This window comes from Nerophis lumbriciformis, linkage group LG18 (genome assembly GCF_033978685.3).
Source record: "Nerophis lumbriciformis linkage group LG18, RoL_Nlum_v2.1, whole genome shotgun sequence".
NCBI classification, from domain to species: Eukaryota; Metazoa; Chordata; class Actinopteri; order Syngnathiformes; family Syngnathidae; genus Nerophis; species Nerophis lumbriciformis.
The window spans coordinates 19,851,389-19,875,297 of record NC_084565.2 but is presented as its reverse complement, the minus strand read 5'-3'; the positions used below and the strand labels follow the sequence as shown (position 1 = coordinate 19,875,297).

At 39.2% G+C, this 23,909-nt stretch overlaps 1 protein-coding gene across 2 annotated transcripts; it reads left to right on the top strand.

Annotated features, from left to right (window-relative positions):
- The first annotated feature begins 106 nt into the window (after window positions 1-106).
- bsg (basigin) lies at window positions 107-23,898 on the top strand. Of its 2 annotated transcripts, none has more exons than XM_061977803.1 (9): window positions 107-319; window positions 12,068-12,418; window positions 14,060-14,228; window positions 15,077-15,168; window positions 15,343-15,479; window positions 15,572-15,848; window positions 18,672-18,684; window positions 18,761-18,832; window positions 23,082-23,898. In XM_061977803.1, the coding sequence occupies exons 1-8, from the start codon at window positions 256-258 to the stop codon at window positions 18,819-18,821; spliced, it is 1,164 nt and encodes a 387-aa protein (XP_061833787.1). In that variant the 5' UTR covers window positions 107-255; the 3' UTR covers window positions 18,822-18,832; window positions 23,082-23,898. The 2 variants fall into 2 exon arrangements, with proteins under 2 accessions (XP_061833787.1, XP_061833786.1); XM_061977802.1 differs by having other exon boundaries at window positions 108-319; window positions 18,660-18,684.
- The last annotated feature ends 11 nt before the right edge of the window (window positions 23,899-23,909 follow it).

The window sequence follows — 23,909 nt, the reverse complement described above, 5'->3', positions numbered from 1 at the left end:
TTATCTTTTTTTTTTTTTAATTCAGTTAACTTTTGTGTGTTTGATTCCCAAATGTCACGATCAAAAATTAAATGACGACCACGCCCATTTGTGTGACGTCACGCGTACGTGCTGTCCGGGGCGTGTTTGTGAGAGCAGAGAGAGGACGAGGAGAAAAGCACCAGTGACAAAACACTCCGTGCTGAAAGTTCCACGGAGAAAAGCCACGACAGACTTATCCCGGCGTGTCGTCTAGCACGTACTATCTTGTCAACCATGAATTTATTATGGACTGTCGGTGTACTTCTGTTGAGCTGTTGGCGAGCGAACGCCGCGACAGGTAATTATTTTCTCACCCCTGCTGGTCAGCCATGTTGTAGACTTTGCCCTCGATGAGATGTCATTTTTGTTACTCTTTGGTCTTTTGGTCCGTTACTCTTGTTACTGTCTTTTTTTTTTTCCATAAATAAATACATTTGTTGATTCCAAAAGAAAATCCACACCCTAGCGTTCGGATCGTAAATATTAGCTTCATTGGGCGGCCCAAGCTAACATCTTGTGTTAATTCGCTGCTGCGGAACCTTTTTACTACTAATACTTAACCGACCACACTTTATAGCGTTAAAACTATCACGTTTGGGTGTATCTTCATTGTAATCTTCAATTTCATTAAACGTAAAATAGAGTGACGGTTACGTAATTGCTCGAGTTAGCATCAAGATCATTACTGAACGCGTTGTTGTTGGTGTCATCAGCGCTCTCGCAGTTTGCTAAATAATTATTTTATCCTATATAAAATTATCTGCAACGATATTATGCTGTCACGCCTGTAACCACCCGTTAAACAGTGTTGGCGCTAGAAATCTTCAAAATGGGGTCCCAGGGACCCCATCAGGTCATAAAAATGGGGTCCCACACTACATTTTTGGGGTACCACTTTTTTTTAACCGTTTTGAAAACAAATGATAAATGTATGCGTTATCCTGTTATATCTCACATTCTATATTGTGTTTTGGAAAAAGGTTGTCATGAATGTTACTTTTAATTCATTAAAATAATAGCACAAAAGAAAGCAAATGCAGTATGTGTGATCGATTAAAACTTTCGGCGAATGAAAATTTAACAAACTGTACCGGAAAGTGTATTACTTTGAAGTCGACCAATAATAAATAATTAATAATTTGACCCGGCAAATACACCGTATTTTCCGCACATTTTTTCTAGATGTAAAACACTTCTTTGTGGTCTACATAATATGTAATGGTGGTTCTTTGGTCAAAATATTGCATAGATTATGTTTTACAGACCATCGTGGCGCAGTGGAAGAGTGGCCGTGCGCGACCCGAGGGTCCCTGGTTCAATCCCCACCTAGTACCAACCTCGTCATGTCCGTTGTGTCCTGAGCAAGACACTTCACCCTTGCTCCTGATGGGTGCTGGTTAGCGCCTTGCATGGCAGCTCTCTCCATCAGTGTGTGAATGTGTGTGTGAATGGGTAAATGTGGAAGTAGTGTCAAAGCGCTTTGAGTACCTTGAAGGTAGAAAAGCGCTATACAAGTACAACCCATTTATCATTTATCTTCAAGGGCAGCACGGTGGGAGAGGCGTTAGTGCGTCTGCCTCACAATACGAAGTTCCTGGGTTTGTTCCTGCGCTCAGGATCTTTCTGAGTGGAGTTTGCATGTTCTCCCCGTGACTGCGTGGGTTCCCTCCGAGTGCTCCGGCTTCCTCCCACCTCCAAAGACCATACTTGCCAACCTTGAGACCTCCGAATTCGGGAGATGGGGAGGGGGGTTGTTTGATGGTAGCGGGGGTGTATATTGTAGCGTCCCAGGAGAGTTAGGGCTGCAAGGGATTCTGGGTATTTGTTCTGTTGTGTTTATGTTGTCTTACGGTGCGGATGTTTTCCCGAAATGTGTTTGTCATTCTTGTTTGGTGTGGGTTCACAGTGTGGCGTATATTTCTAACAGTGTTAAAGTTGTTTATACGGCCACCCTCAGTGTGACCTGTATGGCTGTTGAACAAGTATGCCTTGCAGTCACTTGCGTGTGTCTGTAGAAGCCGCATACAACATGTGACTGGGCCGGCACACTGTTTGTATGGAGATAAAGCGGACGCAAGGACAGGTTGTAGGGGACGATAAAGACAGTGCCATCACGGCACGCCCTCAATATTGTTGTCCGGGTGAAAATCGGAAGAATGGTTACCCCGGGAGATTTTCGGGAGGGGCACTGAAATGTGAGAGTCTCCCGGAAAAATCGGGAGGGTTGGCAAGAATGCCAAAGACAAATAATTAATAATTTGACCCGGCAAATATACCGTATTTTCCGGACCTTAGGGCGCACCGGATTATAAGACGCACCGCCGATGAATGGTCTATTTTTAATCTTTTTTTCATATATTAGGCGCACCGGATTATAAGGCGCATTAAAGGAGTCATATGATTTTTTTCGAAATTGAAAACACTTCCTTGTGGTCTACATAACACGTAATGGTGGTTCTTTGGTGAAAATGTTGCATAGATTATGTTTTACAGATCATCTTCAAGCCGCTTTCTGACAGTCGCTTCAGGATGCGCCGTTTTGTGGGCGGTCTTATTTACCTTCGGCAGCGTCTTCTCCCCGTCATCTTTGTTGTAGCGGTGTAGCGTGCAAGGACTGGAGTGGAAGAAGTGTCAAAAGATGGAGCTAACTGTTTTAATGACATTCAGACTTTACTTAAATCACTAACGGAGTAGCATCTCCTCATCCGGAAACAACCACACCGGAAATGTGTCCCGTGAAAAACCGTCCGACCGGAACTCTAATAACTAAAGTTCCTTGGATGAATAATGTAAATTCACCACACTGGTAGTTTTTAGCACTTTCATGGCAAGTTTACTGACAGATATAAGTAAGAACTTTACACTACTTTATATTAGAAATGGCACTAAACATTCACTACTAAAACATTTTGATAGATTTTTGAGCACCGTGTGTAATGTTCTATATTTTCAATGGAACATTTAAAATGTTTGTGTTGTTTACTTGAGACTTATCTCCTATGTTTGACTGCCATCTACTGGTCACACTTATTATTACACCCTGTACCAAACAAAATAGTGTAGTGTCCCGGAAGAGTTGGTACTGCAGGGAATTCTGGGTATTTGTTCTGTTGTGTTTATGTTGTGTTGCGGTGCAAATATTCTCCCGAAATGTGTTTGTCATGGTTGTTTAGTGTGGTTTCACAATATGGCACATATTTATGACAGTGTTGGCGTTGTTTATACGGCCACCCTTAGTGTGACATGTATGGCTGTTGAATAAGAAGAATTTGTACATGGAGTACTCAAAATCAGTACAATCTTAATACTAAGCTATGATTATTCAGAGTGACTGCCTTTTTTGACATATTCAGCTTAAGATAAGTTTCACCCCTAACAACGTTTCAAAAGCATTGAGGTGGGTAAGCTCAACCTTATTGTCCGGGAAATGTGGTAAACAAAATGCCATCGGAAATCGAATGGTAAAAAAATAAAATATATATTTCCGCGTCCTAGGGGACGAATGGTCTTCTGGAATTTCGCGTCCTTTCTGATTTCAATGCGTTTTCTGATTTCAATGCGTAAAAAAACACAAAAAGTGCGTTAATGTCAACACTGGTAAACGTTTAGATTAATATGTCGTCGACATATGTGGATTTCCCCATTAACAAGACGCTCGTGTTTCTCAACACTCCCAACAGTTAGCTAAATCACGTTCAACATCATAACTGTAAAACAACCACTGCAGATTACTGTACCTTTTCTTAAAATAACATAATGATAAAAAATTTAAATGGGTGTCTCATATCACGTAACGGCCATCGGTCTAATAAAAACAGATGCTAAATAACGCATTTGAACGTCGAGCGACTTGCATTGTTGTCACTCTATTTCATCCATATTTGGTACCAGCATGCCACACCATCAGTGCTTTTTACAAGGGTTATATTGCTTATTTTTCACACTTACACATGCATCTATTTAAAATAGAATTGATTATTGTTGGTGCAGTTTGCTGTAATGTAAAACTGCCCCCTGCAAAGTATTTGGTGCCCTTTTTCCACAGAACTTAGCACAGTGGCATGCTTTCATATAGTGACAATTGTGTCAAGGTTAAACTTCACATTTCTCAGTCTTGTCATAGCTTTGCAGAAACCCTGACACACCGAATTTTACCTCCAAATACAGGATATTGACAGGTCCACTTTTATTCCCTTTCGACAGTAGTAGGCTTTCAGAGTTTACGATTATTAAGGTGCCACATTGGCGCCAGTGCCATGCTGTTTTTTTAATTATTTTATTGTAAATACAACACCGCGGACCACAATAAATGTCTGCTAAACTATGTAGCGAATGATGTGGAGTATTATTCAAAATTAAATTGTTAAATAAATGATAAATGGGTTATACTTGTATAGCGCTTTTCTACCTTCAAGGTACTCCAAGCGCTTTGACAGTATTTCCACATTTACCCATTCACACACACATGGCGGGAGCTGCCATGCAAGGCGCTAACCAGCAGCCATCAGGAGCAAGGGGTGAAGTGTCTTGCCCAAGGACACAACTGACGTGACTAGGATGGTAGAAGGTGGGGATTGAACCCCAGTAACAAGCAACCCTCCGATTGCTGGCACGGCCACTCTACCAACTTCGCCACACATTTCTTAATATTTAGTCGCTATCTGTCTGGCGAGTTATGAATCTACCGTGTACAACAGAAATATGAAATATGATTGCAGACTTATGACTGACAACTAGCAAAACTTAACTTTTGTTCAATGTTTTATTCTTTAAAACCACACTCGTATTATATTTAGATGCCTTTTTTATGTTTATTTCAAGCATGCTATTGCGATTTGGTGGGTGAGAAGTATTTCCTTTTGGAGTGCAGGGAATGTTTAATGTAAATATTGCATTTTAGGACTTGAGAGGGCATGCAATTTTGCAATGCATTGTGGGTGCCAGGGAGCCATTTTTACGCTGGATGCAGGTTTTGTTTACATGGCTGTACTGTACCTGCGGTAATGTGAGCGAGAGCAACAATTTGGATTAAAAATGCATCGCACAAAATAAAATAAATCAAGGGACTGCACCGAGACAAACTGTACCCTATTATAAAGGCTTGCTTCCTCAAAAAAATTAGTTAAATTGGTGGAATTGATCCATATGAGCACGTCTAAAGGACAAGAGATTTGAGTAATCTCCCACCATTGTCGAAGCCAAACTTGTTTCGTCATTTCAGAATGCAAACTGTGTTAATTCCCATTGTCCTCCATTCAAATTGCGCGTAATTTACGACTCTCATCTCTTAGATGTTTGAGGTGTAGTGAGGGTGTCCATCTTAATTATACAAGCAGGTTTCTCCCCCAAAAAACAAGTCCATTATTACTTTTAAATACTTTGATCACTGTGTTACTGCTCCAAAAGTAATACTCATTCATTTCTGTGCTTATCCAAGACTGAAAGTAAACCGATAACATGCTCTCTTTGTTTGTTACCCACAGCTACTAAATACGTGTGTAACTGAATAAAACATGCTTTAATTCAAACTTACCAGTGTGAAAATGCCGTGAACACACCAACTTGTACCGGGTGATGCCGTTCAGTCATGTTTGATTGTCTCACGGCTGCTACCCAGGCTATTTGCCGTCTCTTTTATATTACAGTAGCTTTATAACCCGACTTCCTTTGACTTTGCTTTCTCGCTGGAAATGAGACAAATCCCACCAAATCCTTTTTCCCTGAAACGATCATGACCACAATTGTGGCAGTTAATGATGCCACATGTTTGCGCCATATTTTGAACTTGTTAAATAAAATACAAAAATAAGCACAGAGTCTTGTATTCAGCCATGTAAATGAGCGATTCAGAGTCCAGCAAGACAAGGGCTGGGCTGATAAAACGGTATCAATACATATCGAGAGACACATAATCGATATCAATATAAAATGTGTTCGGTAAAATATTCAATATGTATTTATGTTTTTTGGTCAGACAAAATCAGAAATTATGAAGCAAGATTTGTTTCATAGAGTCACTTGCGCTTAGGGAGCCCAGGAAACAGGAAGTGTCACTGAGCAATGACAGAGACACGCTAATCACGTAACAGTATCAACTACCAAGGTTATTTGCACCGTCTTTCTGTCTCGCTGCGGGTTCTCTGCATGGAGTGAGAAGAGAAATGTAATATCTTGATGTATCAACTCAATAACAGAAACTTGTCTTTAGTTTTGTTGGTTTAAATGCAGACAGCGCGGCAACTTCCTGACACTTCCAATGTGTCGGTTTAATGAGTAGCTTCCCTTACTACTCTATGTAGTGTTCAATAGCTTATACACTACTGCCATCTTGTGGCTGAAATCTGCAATTACCTTCAAATGTTTTATCACTTAGCCGTGCTGTTCTTACTTGGCTACCAGATACCATTTCTACTGATAAATAGCACCCTTGGTAAGTTGGAAATTAATTTACTGTTGTTTATTGGCAGGGTTAAATAAGTCAAAGTATTAATTTGATATCGATTAATATAAAAAAACGTATGTGTTGTCTGTCTCTGTGTTGGCCCTGTGATGAGGTGGCGACTTCATACCTGCCAACTACTCCGGTTTTCCCGTAATTCGTACGGTTTTCATCAACCTATTCCGGGTTACGGTTGCAGTGATAAAAAATACGGTTTTTCATTAGTTAAAAAAAAAAAGGGTGAAAACTACGCAAATTGCACCTTGTGCAGACAAGATTTTTCGATCGGACACGGAGGAATTAGCGATGTAAAAGACCACGTTGGGACAAAAAACACAAGTCTAATGCCGTTGCTAGCGATACAAGTGGAAAACTTTCAATGTTTTTCGTCGCCCAAACAGATTCTTTGGATGTGATAAATGCCGAAGTTTTATTTACGGAGGCAATAATTGAGCATGGATTTCCAATCGCACTGGCTGATCACATGGGACAGTTAAATGTTTGTAATGCAACCTTTAAAAATCATTACGCGGTGATCGCGGTCCCAAAAATAAAGTTCAAATGATTACATTAGAGATGTGATGTGCCACTTTTCAAGTGTCTGATGGCTTAAATTAATTTTCACTGTAAAAAGTGTTTATACTGTTTATACTTTCAATTAACAAATTGAAGTCTTGTGAAAGGTTGACAGGATAACTGGCATTAACTGTCAAAATAATTTCAAACTATTGAAGTTAGCTTACAGAATAAACATGCCAATCAACCCATATGATTTTTGCTGTAATATTTTTGTTTTGAAAAGTCACTGTGACTGATAGAAAAGTAATGGTTTTAGCAACATTTTAACCTGTCTGAATGCTAATAATCATTTTGCGTCGGGGGGCGAAGCCCTGAACCCTCCACCAGGACTTTGTCCTGGACCTACCGGGGCCTGCGGCCCTTGGACCCTGGCTACTAGGTTTTTCTGATTTCAAAAGTTGGCAGGTATGCGACTTGTCCAGGGTGTACCCCGTCTTCTGTGCGAATGTAGCTGAGATAGGCTCCAGCACCCCCTGCAACCCTGAGAAGGTCAAGCGGTAGAAAATGGATGGATGTGTGTGTGTGTATATGTGTGTATATATATATATATATATATATATATATATATATATATATATATATATATATTTATATTTATATTTATATTCAGCCACATCACCCAGCCCTAAGCAATACCCACAATGCATTCCCATGCCACACTTTCAAGCCCTATAATGTTCAACATTAAATATTGTACTTTACTTGAATGTTACACAGAATAATAGCTGTTGGTGTTTTTTTTAATTCATTGGCTGGCAGTTTGTTAAACGTGGACCCTTCAAAATAAAAGCTCCATTGTCAACTGCGCCCAAGAAAGATGTGTGACAGTCAACCAAATAAACATTAGGTTCTACAGTGGAAAGGGCATTTACATCCAGTTAAAACATCCCGCAATATCTGTACTGCAGTTTGTCCTTTTTTGTTTAGCATATTTCACACAGTGACTATTATTAGAAATCCCCATAGACTTTCTTTTTTTATCTTCTTTAACTTTGCCATGTAAACTAGGTCGGGATGTAGTCATGTCTTTTTCGATGGCCTATTAATTGTAGTGAATTGTGTTCAATAAAGATTTGTTTTTTAATTGAGCACCTTTTGAGCCCATCGGCTTAACCTGCTCTACTCAATTAAATCATCATTCAATACACAAAAAGCTTTGTGGCCTGACGCTGAGAAGAGAAGTGTGTTTGTTACCTGCCAAATTTATGGTACCGGTAGATTTACAGGAGACTTGCTCGGAAGGAAGGCTTGATCTTAACTCTAAAATTATTGTTTAGATCCATTGATTATTTTTGTCAACTGAACTTATAAAAACAGTAAGTTAACTCCCTCCCTCCGATCCTGGCCATGTAGAGGTCTGTGATCAAATGTCATAATGGTGCCTCAATGTTTTCCCTCTTGCTAAAACCACAGGTGTCAATTTTCCATTGATATTGTATTCACTTTTCCAGTTCAATGTGAAATGTCAATATTTGCAACCATTGCCCGAGGATTGTGCCTGTCTTTTTTTTTGTTCTCTAGAAACTGAAGAAATCCTCAGTTATTTTTCACCATGCTGATGTAGTAAATGCAGACATTGGCGCAATATAAAGATAAAGCACGTATACTCTTTAATGGGCTATTTGCCACCTTTTTCTGTACCGTGCTCATGTTAATGTTTTACACTTGAACTTAAACTTCAATATATGTCTATTTCCAACATCACCAATGTACAGAGAAAGAAGAAATTGTTTCATAGCAAAGTATTTGAACATCTGCGAATAACAACGTTCTAATTGTTTTCTACATTATGAGAGCCCTTTAGACATGGAATAACACCCTGTAGTCACCTTTACACTCTTAATTCAATATATTAATGCTGAATGAAGCGGAGCCAATCAGTGGCCAGGATACTGAACAGCATGCTCAGATTGATTTGGTCTCATCTAGTGGCCAATTTGATATTTTTAGTTTCAGACATTTTTGTGTTTGCAAATACTTTATTTAGGACCAAAAATTGTACCATATGCTTTAAAAGAATATCCCCAAAAAATCTGCTGTTTTGAAGCCACAATATTTGAAGCACAATGTGGTGAGCTGTATACCTTTTTAGCAACTAAAGGTTTTCACTGGTTTGTAAACCGTTGCATTGTACACAAAGGAGATTCTCGTAAATGGACACACGAGGTTCTCATCAGACAGCGGTTATAAATCCTCTTTAGCGCGCCCCTGTCAAACTAAAGTTCCCTGGCCTACCAGATCATTTAAATGCCCTACAATATAATTGAAGTTGCTCTGCCACATTATTTCAGTACCCTGCCACGTAATTTAATAAGCTGGAAATAATAAATCTCTTCTCTATTAATGTACTGTTTTCTTTAGATTTTGACAGACAAATGTACTGCAAGCAGTTGCATATGTCCGACATTTTAATATCTGATCATGCAACAAGATGTTCTAGGCATTTTTTTTAGTTATCAAATTTAAATACTTAAATATCTGCTTGTCACCATGATTTATGATTTCAGTGTATGTTATCCATCAATCTGTTTGTAAAAATTAAAGGGATCAAAATAAGTTGCTTCTGCAAATTGTGTTCATAAGCTATTAAAGTTTGTATTCATATATGTTCACTGTTGCATGCGGCCCTCGGCAGCCATAATTGCAATGTCGCCCTCAGTAAAACGTTTGACACCGTTGGTTTAGCACAGTGGTTCTAGAACCTGGGTTCGATCGAACCCTAGGGGTTCGGTGAGTCGGCCTCAGGGGTTCGGCGGAGCCTCTGCCGCGGAGATCAAAACACACCCAACTCATCGTGAAAATAAAAACTTCTCCCTATCGGCGTATTATGGATACCCCCAAACAATGTTCCCTCTAATTTTCCATCTGATTTGCAGGTGTATAATTTGTTGTGAGTTCATGCACTGTGTTGGTTTTGTTCTTTGAACAAGGTGATGCTCATGCACGGTTCATTTTGTGCACCAGTAAAAAAACATAACTTTGTCTTGAATTTGAAGAAAAAAAAACATTTTATTTTTCACTAAAGAAGGGTTCGGTGAATGCGCATATGAAACTGGTGGGGTTCGGTACCTCCAACAAGGTTAAGAACCGCTGGTTTAGCATATCAACACGTTTTATGATTATTCTGTTGTCCTTTCTATGAGTATTTACGTGGGAATATTGGTCTTACAGTGCCCTAAACCTTTACTATGAGGCAAAATTAATATATTTTTGGTTCCTACAGTGGGCGTGAACATAGTTTGAGGTGAAAAGAAAACTATGTATATAGGTAGGTAGGTAGGTAGGTAGGTCTTTATTGTCATTGCACAAGTACAACGAAACTTTGTTTTCACCACAAACCTGTTCAAGATTAGAAAAACAAACAGTGTACAGGGTTACAGAACAGGAGGGCTGATGGGTCGCCACAAAGCGCCCCGTAAAAGATAGGGAAAAAAGGAAAATGCTGGGGGAGGATGAGTAAAAAAAAAAAATACAATCTAGACTGGGCTCCTAAGGGGGCCCAGTCTGCAGTTGCAACAGAGTTTGACTGTCTATCAAACGATCGTATTATGGTCTCTGAGCAGAAGTTCCTTCTGCCACACTTGAAAAAAAAAAAAAAAAAACTGGTTTACGGTATGGTTTAAAAAAATTAAAACAGTGATTGTGACATGATATTTAACTATAGTTGATTGTTGATCATCATAATCATCTAAACATTAGAAAATTAAAACATTATTTACGTCATTTACATGTAGTTACGATTGTGCCTTCATTTTTTCCCTTTGCATAAATCCCTAATAAAGGTGACCTTTTGTGAAATTTGGCAACCCAAGTTAAAATGGTTACATGATAACATCCAAAGATTAAAGTCCTTGTTTACCACTAATCCGCTTTCTTTCAAGTAAGCCAATTAGTTTGAGCGCTCATTTGTGAAAGCTTTCATACCCCTGAAAGATCTTGAGTTTATTTCCTTGAAAGCTCCCTGTAAAGATGCACTAGCCTTTTGCTTTTTTGGCTTGTTGTGTGGCAATTCCCAAAATATACAGTTTATCAAGCCTGACCGATTAGCGCCTTCAACCCTTACCATAGAGGGACCAAAGAAAACTGCTATCCCTGCTAATACCTGTGTAGACTGCGCTAAGATGAAAAACGACAGTTGAGTTTTTTTGAGAAAAGCAATTCCGAGTCTAACATAAAGATTTGATTTATTGTGCTGTCACAGGATGAGTTGGCGATAAGGGTTTTCTTTCGTTATTGTAGGGCGGAGTTTGGTTGCTCTGCTAAATCAGTAGAGCTTTGACAAACCAATGTGGAGAAAGAACACATACAATTTTGTTTTAACATCCGCTAATGATTGAAGTACTTATTTAGAAAATAATGTACACACTTCCTAGGGCTGCGCCTCTCCTTAATTTTCCATTAAATGTACATTTTCCTTTGCATTGTTGTTAATTTTCTTGAAACAGATGGAGTTGGAATAGTTCTCCTGTTTGATGCGTATGACAGATGGGCTGAGCAAAATGACGTTGCATTTTCTAGGTTGTAATTCCTGATGGCACACATTCAACAGAAATCCCACCATTTTTTTCAAATGAATATAATTAAGAAGCCAACAAATATGTCTATGCATGTGCATGAAAGATTTGTTTTAAAAATGTGATTTCATCTGCTTTGCTTTTTATAATTTTTTCATGTCATGCTTTTCTTCATTTGCTTCTGGCTATTGTTTTCATAATGTACAGCCGTCTTAACATTTTTTATCCATACAATTTTGTCTACAATTTAGTTTGGTTGCTATTGCATTTCTCATATTTGTGTGCAAATCAAGTGTTTTCTATGTCTGCTTCCAGATTTCCATTTAATTTGTGTTTTATTAATCTTTTTTCTTTCTCTTTCCAACTTGCCTTGATTTTCTTCCATCGCTGCCTTTTATTATCACCGATCCATTGAAATCACCTGGCTTTGCTTTACACACCCTTTCCACTCCAACACATCACAAAAACATTACAATCTTTAACATTTGTTGGGCCGACTTTAACTGATGCCCAGCTGGCTTCATCAAGTCTCCCCTCTCCGTCACGAAGCTGGTCGACGACAGCGCAGAGCTGCATTGTGAGGTGATAGGGAGCCCCATTCCTGAGGTGCAGTGGTGGTTCATAGAGGGACAGGAGCCCAACGAGACCATCACGCAGCTCTTTGACGGCGCACGGAGCGATCGTGTGCAGATAAACGCCACGTATATAGAGCACGCCACCAGCACCATTCGCTTCACGGGCCTCGCCCTTGAAGACTCAGGCACGTACGAGTGTCGCGCCTCCAACGACCCCGACCGCAATGAGCTGAGGAAGACGCCGAAAATCAAGTGGATCCGCTCGCAAGCAAACATTATTGTCATCGAAAGTGAGTGGCCCTGAGGAGAGCCTGGTCCAAGTGTCTCACCATTAGTGAAGCCTTGGACATATCACTCCTCCTGGTCCAAACCCTCCCTCAGTCAGCCCTGTAGTGAAGCGTGGCTAGAATACTCCTTAACCTCCAATCCTCTTTATATAAGACTTCTATCTTGATCCCAAGCCTTTTCCTGTGCCAAAGTAGCAGTAGGATGTCTTTAATACGGGTCATAAGGTTGGATTTCTGCAAATGTCTATTAAGAAGACATTTAATACAATACTTTGTCGTATACATTCACCACCATTTGTTTTCATAACCTTTTCTACAGGGACAGAAATTAATAACAAAACCCTGAACATCTTTGGGCTAAGTACGAGTACAGGAGTGTATTTTCACTGCTTTAGTTGATATAGCATACTTTGATGATTTGCCATCATCCCTGAAATGAGAAAAAGCCTGCTAACAAGTGATGGGTACAAAATTGCACACTGACTACCTGTATCGACACTGCACTATTACTTTGTCAGTGTTTCGTAACGGGCATCTGCAATATGCTGGATTCAAAAAGTACATTTGACCTGCAAATAAAAATGTTTTAAGATCGCTATTACCGGTAGCTTTTATAGAATATTCTTCATGGGGTGTAACATTTAAAAATGCTTTGATACATGTACAACATTACAGCAAAAGGGAATAAACACATTCATAAATGACAATAATACTACAATCAAAATCAACCGATGCACATGAATTACCTTCAATGCTAATTAGCCATAAAAGTATGAGTGTTTACAGAAAAGTCCAAGAGGGAATGTTTCCTTTTTTATAGTTCCGTTTAGATCAATAAAGACAAACAATGTCAAACACGGCACACCCCTTTTCATTAAAAAGCGACACACCCATTTAAGGACTAGTATTCTTCAGTGCCATTTGAGCAATCACTAGTTACAAACATGCCATCAAATACAACACAGCATGGTGGCATTCAACTTTTGAACAGTACTGCGTATATAGTTTTGCTTGTATGAGGAAAACTAATGTCGTTGGCTGCTAGTGTAGCAGTGTACAAGCACTAAAGCTAGTTACTGTATTTATAGATGAACTACAGCCAGTTGTAGTTTCCCTTCCTTGTTGACTCGTATTACTTCAGTCAGCCTAGACAACAACAAGCATTACAAGTATTGTTTTGTTGCTCTGACTGAAGCATCACATGACTGAATGCTATTTCTTCCGAGTGACTCGAATTCTACTCTTCTCCGCCCTTCTTTTTGCGTCTTGTGCATGTTTTAATTTCAACATCTCTCTTCCTTGTGACCTTTTTAGTTCACATCTATTAACTTTCCTCTACAAACCCCTTCTTTCCTATTGGCTTCACTATCGGTGTGTGGCGCTCTTTCCATGTCATAGTGAACATTAGTGTGCCTTTTTATTTCAGCTTCCCTTGTTTATATAGATTTTTCAGACAATTTTGGAAATATGAGCTTCACTATACTCTAGTTGTTTATAAGACCATTAACACCAAATATATGTGTAAATGAATAAGTTGTACCATGTGTATTACATAATAATATATATGTACATTGTGTAGTATTTTCCTGTCAGCTTTGTATAGTTTTATGCAAATAATGCTTTTCACTCCCTTCTTGCCCCAAGCCCCAACTATCACCACTGACCCCATTGAGGTCACCAACCAGACCTCTGCCATTCTCAGCTGCAATTTGACCGACACTACTCTGGTAGTCAAGGGTTCACACTGGACGTACAACGGAAAAATCATCGAGAAGACCCAGTCCACAGCCGCCGATCACCACACCACCTACCAGTGAGTGACTCGTTTGTGCAATTGTTTCCATGCACTCGCTGCTGACACAAATGTCCGTTTATTGCACAACACCGTGCCTCACCGCCTGCATTAGCAGCAGAGCTAAGGGCCAATTACCCAAGGCGCTCGCCGCTCATACTTAGTAGAGAAAAAGACCTTACTGTGTGGACATGCAATTTTGCACGTGGCCTTGGTGCTTGATTTGGTATTTGACAAGAGAAGGTAGAAGAACTGTGTGGAAAAGCAATTAAAATGCTGAGCAAAAGCACAGTTATTAAGATTTTGTTTTGTTGCGTAGACTAGCATCTTTAGTTTTTAATCCCTACATTTAAGAAGTTTATAACTGTTTTTTTGTGAGGTTATCCCCCCACTGTGGGAAGTACAGAATGAAATGCAGTCTTTAGATGGCTAAAGAAGAGAAGATTGCAGCCAGCTCGCCATAAATGCCACACTGCTATGGCAACATTCAAACAGACCTTTCATCCCCTTCCCTGCTTTGTAACGGTACAGACTGGTGAAAAGTAGATGGGTTGTCTGGCGAGCAATGTTAGCTTAATAGCATTGATTTAATTAAAACATTTTCAATAAGAACAAGTGAACTGAGTTATTTTATTTGAGCGTTACTTAGAACAATTTTTGGAAAAATAAAATAAAGGGATAAAAATGTTGTCTGCCATCTATAGTTAATATATTAAATAACTGTATCAACCAGAATGTTAGGTGACCTATTTTTTTTAAAGTTTTTTCCCAAGGGAAAAATAGTGATTCATCATAACTGATTAGTTTACCAGTGTTAAAAAAAAAGAAGCTAAATCAAGTCACACTATTTTCCCCTTTTTCACCTCCAGTTTGGACAAGATCACCCCACACAACTCTGGTGGGAAATATGAATGTGTATTCCTGAGTGACCCAGTGGTGCAGCAGACAATTGAAGTGAAAAGTAAGAATTTTATGTGATTGATTTAAAAAGCTATTCCTGCATTGATGTATGGAAATATCCTATGCAGCAGCATACATTGTGGTGATGAGCTGGTTAACAGTCCAGTGTGGGGCAAGCTGGATATCAGTTATGTTCTGTTGTGCTCTGTACTCACGTCTCTCCTCGTGCTCGCAGCCATCCCCCATGTTGCAGCCTACAAGCACTCTGAGCATGGCAACGAGAGGGACAAAGGGGTCATGGTGTGTGTGAGCCACGGCTACCCGCTGCCTACTGACTGGACCTGGTCCAAGGAGCAAGATGGTGGCCAAGTGGTAAAGCAGCTGTCTAAACTTTAAACTATAGACAAGCGTGTCTATTGCTATGCTACTCACTGATCTTGACTCATAACGTCGTCCCTATGCAGCCTATTATCAACGGCACCAGCGACAAGTACGAGATCAAGAGCACCCCCAACAAAACCACCCTGACCGTCAACGAACTGAGCATCGAGGGTGACGTGGGCGAGTACATCTGCGCCGGCACCAGTGAACTTGGCACCAGCACCGATAAGATCCACCTGAGGGTGCGCAGCCGGCTTGCTGCTCTCTGGCCCTTCCTTGGAATCGTGGCTGAGGTCATCATCCTGGTCACCATCATCCTCATCTACGAGAAGAGGAGAAAGCCCGATGAGATTACTGACGGTACGTACATATTGCTTCTTCATTTGTGTTCTTTAATGGGAGCTTCCTATCCTCTGAAAGGCAGAAAATGCTTGTCAATGTACAGTGAATCGCGCGTATTCAGGATTCAGTATTCACGTCCCTGCAAATGTAGGAATTTTTGCTTTTCAAAGAATTTAGATATGAAATGGATATACAGTAAAGGCCACCTCCTCATTCAATGCGTTTTCTTTATTTTCATGACTATTTACATTATAGATTGTCACTGAAGGCATCAAAACTATGAATGAACACATGTGGAGTTATGTACTTAACAAAAAAAGGTGAAATAACTGAAAACAGGTTTTATATTCTATTTTCTTCAAAATAGCCACCCTTTGCTCTGATTACTGCTTTGCATACTCTTGGCATTCTCTCGATGAGGTTCAAGCACACCTGTGAAGTGAAAACCATTTCAGGTGACTACCTCTTGAAGCTCATCGAGAAAATGCCAAGAGTGTGCGAAAAAGTAATCCGAGCAAAGGGTGGCTATTTTGAAGAAAGTAGAATATAAAACATGTTATCAGTTATTTCATCTTTTTTTGTTAAGTACATAACTCCACATGTGTTCATTCATAATTTTGATGCCTTTAGTGACAATCTACAAAGTAAATAGTCATGAAAATAAAGAAAGCGCATTGAATGAGAAGGTGTGTCCAAACTTTTGGCCTGTACTGTATATTTGTAATTTTTTAGTACATTTCTGAAAATATTTTTCTCAGAAAACCTCATTTTTCAAGTTGCTAATAAACACGTGAACGTGGAGCAAAAAAATACAGTATAATGATACTGCATACAGTATAGCATACATGATTTACGAATTAATGACTTTGCAGGCTTGGAGCGTCCTTTAAGGCAACGGAAGCGCCTACAGTCAATTTTTACAATCCAGCCTAAAACTTGCAGCGAGGCGAACACATGTTAATATGCGATTTGTATACAGTTACTGAAATTGCAACAAGCAAGCTGTGTAGATTATGTAGAAGAGGCATTGCAGAAACGCTTTTTCGTAAAGTTTGCAGAGACATCCCAGCGACCTGCAGAGCAGCGTTCCGAATAAATCTTAAATTACGTGCCGAAGTCTTCCCCCAGGCCAAGACCCCTTCGACTGTGTTTTCTCCCTTCTCAGCGACGTTGTAGTTTTTGGTGCTTCCATATCGAGTCCACTGACGGATATAAGTTAGAACCAAACGCAACTATACACTACAGCCGAGGATTTTAGCATGCATGTGCATGTACTAGCCAATATGCCCCGCAACAAGAGGATAGAGAAAAAGAAGGAACTAATTGAGTACAACTGGATAATAATGGAAGATTTGCGCAAAGCTCTTTGGGTAAACATTTACCATATATGGAGATATCTGCTGATGTAACTAAGGCAAAATACGTCCCAATGTTCTCAAATTTTAAATAGTTCGTTCGGTGCAAATTTGTAAGAATGTTTTATAAATATCTCCCTCATGCATCCATGGTTTGTTTTCACATTTTTGGCACTTATGCAGATCCCAAACACACAAAAACAGGTACCATCAGGTAAGAAAAGTAGGTTTTGCAAGGAACCCTTTTAAAACAGGACTGTGCTTCTATGCATTTAGCTTGTTAGCTTCTTTTTGTCACGAGCAGAAGCTGAATCTATTGTAATAATTACAACAGTAACTTATTGCAAATGTTGATTTGAAATCAAAGGGATGTTGAAAGGTTGAAAGCATTGTTTTTACATATTTCCAATGTAGATGCATGCATTTTAGTACAAACTCCTGATTTTTGTTTTTGTCATTATTTGCATTCCCTGGTAGAAATTTCCCTAGAGTTTAGTTTCAGCTTTCTTTGTACAACGATTCTTTCCTTTTTATTTTATTATTTTATTATTATTTACATTTCGACTTCTCTGTTCGCTGCTGATTTTGCATTTGGTAAGTGAACATAAACTGCATGACAGACTGAAGTGGTTGAGCTGAGGTGGCAGCGTGCTTTCAAATTGAATGAACTCTCTTGGTCACCACTTCTATAAAAGGAATGTGCTTAAAAAGATGTGGTCACTCTTTCACTGGCCCTATAGCCCAAAGACACGTACAGTTTCCTTTTTCTTTCGATTCCTTATTGGCCCTCTTTTTTTAAACAAATGTTTTTAAATGCATGTCGGAGCCAATGAAAGAGTCAAATGAGACAAACAAGTTGACGTGAAAACTCCAAGGATGACGAGTTCTGGGCATTGCTTGCACGTTTTTTGCATCTTGTCCTCAATGCATGCTGAATAATAAACCTCATGAAGACACTGAACATTTGGACTTCGGAGACAAAGTTGTCCTCCTTGCCTTACTTAATTCAAACATTGCTGTGGCGTCATCTCGCCACTCTACATGTCGGCGCTGCCAGTTTACACATATTCGATATCCAGCTCCCACCTGCAGTCTTCCCTTTGCTGTTTTCTCGCTTGTATGCATGAACCTCTTGTGACGTTTTGAGGATTTTTATAGACCTTTTGTATTATTTGTCTGAATGAGCTTCATCAATGTATATGTTATGCATACGATTTGCTTTTTTTTTTTTGGTAAAGGTTGTGTTTGTGTGTACGATGCAACAAGCAGGCTTGCTTTGAGTCATGTTCAGATTTTTGTCTAACCTCATTGGCGTCACCTTGCAGAAGCTGTATCATGTTAAGACAACAGTCATTTATTAGGGCTGAAGTGGCATGAACAAGACACACAAACACACACAAAAACACTTACATGTTGTTAACTGACTCTTATTTGTTTGTTGGTCTGCCCTCCCCATCCTCTTGCGGTGCCCTAGATGATGACTCAGGCTCGGCTCCTCTGTAAGTACCTGTCAGCCCTTTTTCCTTTGTGGTCTCTCTGCGTTCGGCCCATCCCAATTGTCATTGTGTGTTTCAGGAAAAGCAACTCCAATGCCAACCACAAAGACAAGAACGTGAGGCAAAGGAATTCCAACTAAGAGTTGAAAAGGTATGTGTCTTATATGTGTCTTAATTCAGTGGTTTTACATAACTGATCGCGAGTCAAGAATCCAATCAATTTATGAATGTAAGTGCAATTCTGGTTAGTGGAATGGAATGGCATTATGGAAACTAGATAATTCCCGCGGAAATGTTGATGGGCTTGCTATCTGTGCCCTGGTCATCTGGCCGGGGGTCGCCGGGTCACAATCCGTAAGTTTTAGGTGTAACTGTACAACATGAGGTACAGCGTGAGCCTAAAATTTTAGCATGCACACATTAAAATCCAAACATTTAGCATGTGTGCTAACAATGGCATGCTAACAGTTAGCATGTCTCACATGTCAATTAACACTGCTGTAAACTGTATGGCTTTGGAAATAGAGAAAACAGTGTAAAATTAGATGAAAAAGTTAGCATGCTTAAGTAAGCTAGCTATCATGCTATTGTTTGCATGCTAAAAGTTAACAAGTTTCACATACCATGTTTTTTTGACTATGGGGTAAACGGTTGCAAAACATTGTAATGTTCTAATGTTAACATGCTAGCAAGTAATTGTGAGCATCATAATATTTAGCTTGTATCACATACCAAGTTATGACTCTTTGACCCATTTTCCCTATTACCGTATTTTTCGGACTATAAGTCGCAGTTTTTTTCATAGTTTGCGACTTATACTCAGGAGCGACTTATGTGTGAAATTATTAACACATTACCGTACAATATCAAATAATATTATTTAACTCATTCACGTAAGAGACTAGACGTATAAGATTTCATGGGATTTAGCGAATAGGAGTGACAGATTGTTTTTTTATTAAATCAATATAAAAAAAAAAGATACACTTACAATTAGTGCACCAACCCAAAAAACCTTCCTCCCCCATTCACACTCATTCACACAAAAGGGTTGTTTCTTTCTGTTATTAATATTCTGGTTCCTACATTATATATCAATATATATCAATACAGTCTGCAAGGGATACAGTCCGTAAACACACATGATTGTGCGTGCTGCTGGTCCACTAATAGTACTAACCTTTAACAGTTAATTTGACTAATTATCATTCCTTACTAGTTTCTATGTAACTGTTTTTATATTGTTTTACTTTCTTTTTTATTCAAGAAAATGTTTTTAATTTATTTATCTTATTTTATTCATTTTTTTTAAAAGTACCTTATCTTCACCATACCTGGTTGTCCAAATTAGGCATAATAATGTGTTAATTCCACGACTGCATATATCGGTTGATATCGGTATTGGTTGATATCGGTAATTAAAGAGTTGGACAATAGCGGAATATCGGATATCTGCAAAAAGCCATTAATGGACATCCCTAGTGATATGTCTTGCTCAAGGACACAACGAAGTTGGTAGAAGGTGGGGATTGAACCAGGAACCCTCAGGTTGCTGGCACGGCCAATATCCCACTCGCGCCACATTGTCCCCGTAGTTACTAGGGTTGTATGGTATACCGGTATTAGTGTAGTAATATAGTAATGAAGGGCGTACTTACTCAACAGCCATACATGTCACACTAAGGGTGTCAGTATGAACAACGCCAACACTGTCATAAACATGTGCCATATAGTGAAAGCACACTAAACAACAATGACAAACACATTTTGGGAGAGTATTTGCACCGCAACACAACATAAACACTACAGAACAAATTCCCAGAATTCCCTGCACCACCAACTCTTCCGGGACACTACACTGTAAACAAACGGCATTGGTGGATCCATTGTAATGATACCAAGTACAGGAGCGTATCTAGTCGATACTACCGTATTTTCCGCACTATTAGCCGCACCTAAAAACCACAAATTTACTCAAAAGCTGACAGTGCGGCTTTTAACCCGGTGCGCTTTATATATGGATTAATATTACGATTCATTTTCATAAAGTTTCGATCTCGCAACTTCGGTAAACAGCCGCCATCTTTTTTCCCGGTAGAACAGGAAGCGCTTCTTCTTCTACGCAAGCAACCGCCAAGGTAAGCACCCGCCCCCATAGAACAGGAAGCGCTTCTTCTTCTACTGTAAGCAACCACCCGCCCGCGTAGAAGAAGAAAAAGCGCGCGGATATCACCGTACGTTTCATTTCCTTTGTGTGTTTACATCTGTAAAGACCACAAAATGGCTCCTACAAAGCGATAAGGATCCGGTTCATGAAAAGACGCAATCTCTCCATCCGCACACGGATTACTACCGTATTTCACAGCAACTGATATTCCTGTGAACCGCACTGTGGAACGGGAGCACGTACGGTGAATATTCGCACCACAGGGAATGAGAAGTCATCCTTCACTGTGGTTCTAGCTTGCCATGCTAATGAAACTTCCACCCATGGTGATATTCAAAAGGAAGACCTTGCCAAAAGAGACCTTTCCAGCCGGCGTCATCATAAAAGCTAACTCGAAGGGATGGATGAAGAAAAGATGAGCGAGTGGTTAAGGTAAGTTTAAGTTTACGCGAAGAGGCCGGGTGGCTTTTTTCACGCAGCTCTGTCCATGTTGATATACGTATGTTTGTGATTGCACATTTGCGTACATTTTGGGAGTGAACAGAGTTGTTAGAACGCTGGTTTTTAATATATTATTAAAGTTTGACTGACCTATCTGACTGTTTTTTTGACATTCCTTTAGCGCAGTTAGATGCGGCTTACAACATGGAGCGGCTTATTGGTGGACAAAGTTTTGAAATATGCCGTTCATTGAAGGCGCGGCTTTTAACCCAGGGCGCCTTATGGTGCGGAAAATACGGTACTATGATTATTTTTTAGCATCACAAAATCTTCTTTTGTTTTTTAAAAATGTTTATTATGTTTATAAACTCAGGAAATACGTCCCTGGTCACATGAGGACTTTGAATATGACCAATGTATGATCCTGTAACTACTTGGCATTTGGTTGATACCCAAATTTGTGGTATCATCCAAAACTAATGTAAAGTATCCAAACAACAGAATAATAAGTGATTGTTACATTTTAACAGAAGTGTAGATAGAACATTTTAAAAGAGAAAGTAAGCAGATATTAACAGTAAATGAACAAGTAGATTAATAATGCATGTTCTACCACTTGTCCTTAATTATTTTGACAAAATAATAGAATGATAAATGACACAATATGTTACTGCATATGTCAGCAGCTAAATTAGAAGCCTTTGTTTGCTTACTTACTACTAAAAGACAAGTGGTCTTGTATGTTCACTATTTTATTTAAGGACAAACTTGCAATAAGAAACATGTTTAATGTACCGTAAGATTTTTTGTTAAAATAAAGCCAATAATGAAATTTTTTGTGGTCCCCTTTATTTAGAAAAGTGCCGAAATACATTTTGGTATCAGTACCCGTACCAAAATATTGGTATCGGGACCACACTACTAGTTACTATGGTAATCTAATTAGTTACTATGGTAATCTAAGTCACAGCAGCTCAGACAAGGCACCAAGCAGTGTGGGTGGGGAGCGTTTCCACAGAGTGTTTCCAGAGCCTGAAATGCGGGTGTCAGGGACAGACGCGGAAGGAGATTTTTACAACAAAGTTCTAAAGCTTAGTGATATATCAGATACATCACATTGTAGGTGGGGTTTTTGTACCCTTCACGTTCATATTTTGCTGTGTTTGTTGCATTTTGCTTGATTGTAAATGATGTCGATGGAGAGGGGGTGTGACGTTCATATGTTGTCAATATTCAGTGTTTTATCGTTCATAGTTAATATTGTAAATCCCACATACTTTATTTTCATGTACATTCTGTGTCTCATTCAGTAAAACAATTTAAAATTCCGTTCTGTTTTTTTTAATGCGGTCTGTCATAATGTTTTAGCATTCAGACATTATTGTGAGGTTTTGTATTTGTGTTCCTAAAAATAGATATACCGGCCCCCAGACACATTTTTTTTCTCTAAATTTGGCCCCCGAGTCACAATAATTGCCCAGGCCTGGTCTACTCCCTGAAAAGCTGATTTCTGCGAGCATATTCTCTGTAGTGTTCGGTTTATGCAAATAATTTTTGCCTTTTGACTAAAGTTAGCTTTTTCGGTACAAAACAAAGTTTTTCTTTATATTGTTTAAGCTGCTGGGTCTCCTTAATCTTGTGGCGCCTCACAATTGAGAACCTCTGTTTTAGACTATTTGTAGTCTGCATCTATTAAAATAACATGATGTACATTTTAAGTCAGCATAATTTGTCCCTACAGGGAATGAACCTTTATTAACATGTTGCCATATTTTTGTGTTTCTCCACCCAGATGAAAAGTCCACACGGGCAGTCACGTCCGAGTTGTCACACTGCACATTTAATGTCCCGTGCACCCTGCAATGTCAAAAATAACCTCTTTTGTGCTGGAGTGTTGATGTTCTCAAGACGACTGGTTAGCGCTTGCTTTGATTTTCTTCTTCTTTGACTAACCTTCTCCATGTTGTGCAGCCAGAGAGCTTTTAATGTGTGAAATACTTCCCTGCTTGACGGCCACAGGGCCAACTATTGCATGACCTCCATCACCGTCCTTTAGCCCAGTGTGTTGTTTCAAACCAACAAAATAAATAAACCACCGCTATGTCTTTAGTGAGGAATGCTTCTTTAGAAGTTAGGTTTCAGTTTCAAAATCATCTTTTAAATTCCTGTCGACTCCCTTTTGTCATTTTTGAATCTCCTCTTCTTCTGGTCTTTTTAAAACGCTTGTTATGTTGCTTTTTCTTTGCTATAGGAAAACTGTCTTGTTAATTAATATTTTAAAGACTTTTACTTTGTACACTGTTAGTTTCTTAGTTAAAAAAAAATATATGTATGAAGGACCAACTGCAAAATGTAACAGCAGTTGCAACGCCAGTACTACATCACAATGTTTCACTTGTTCACCCACATGATCTAAACTAAAAAAGGGTGTTGGTTAGGTCACTTCACTTAAACAAGAAAAAAAGTCCCACTTAGCATTCTGCCTGAGTTGTGTGTCGTGATTGGATATTGCCGTTAAAACATTTAAAGATTTTAGCCAGATTTGTGAGAGTTGTACTTTCCGACCTGTTGTACAACCTGTACAAACTGAATAAAGGTATATCATTTTACATCGTCTGAT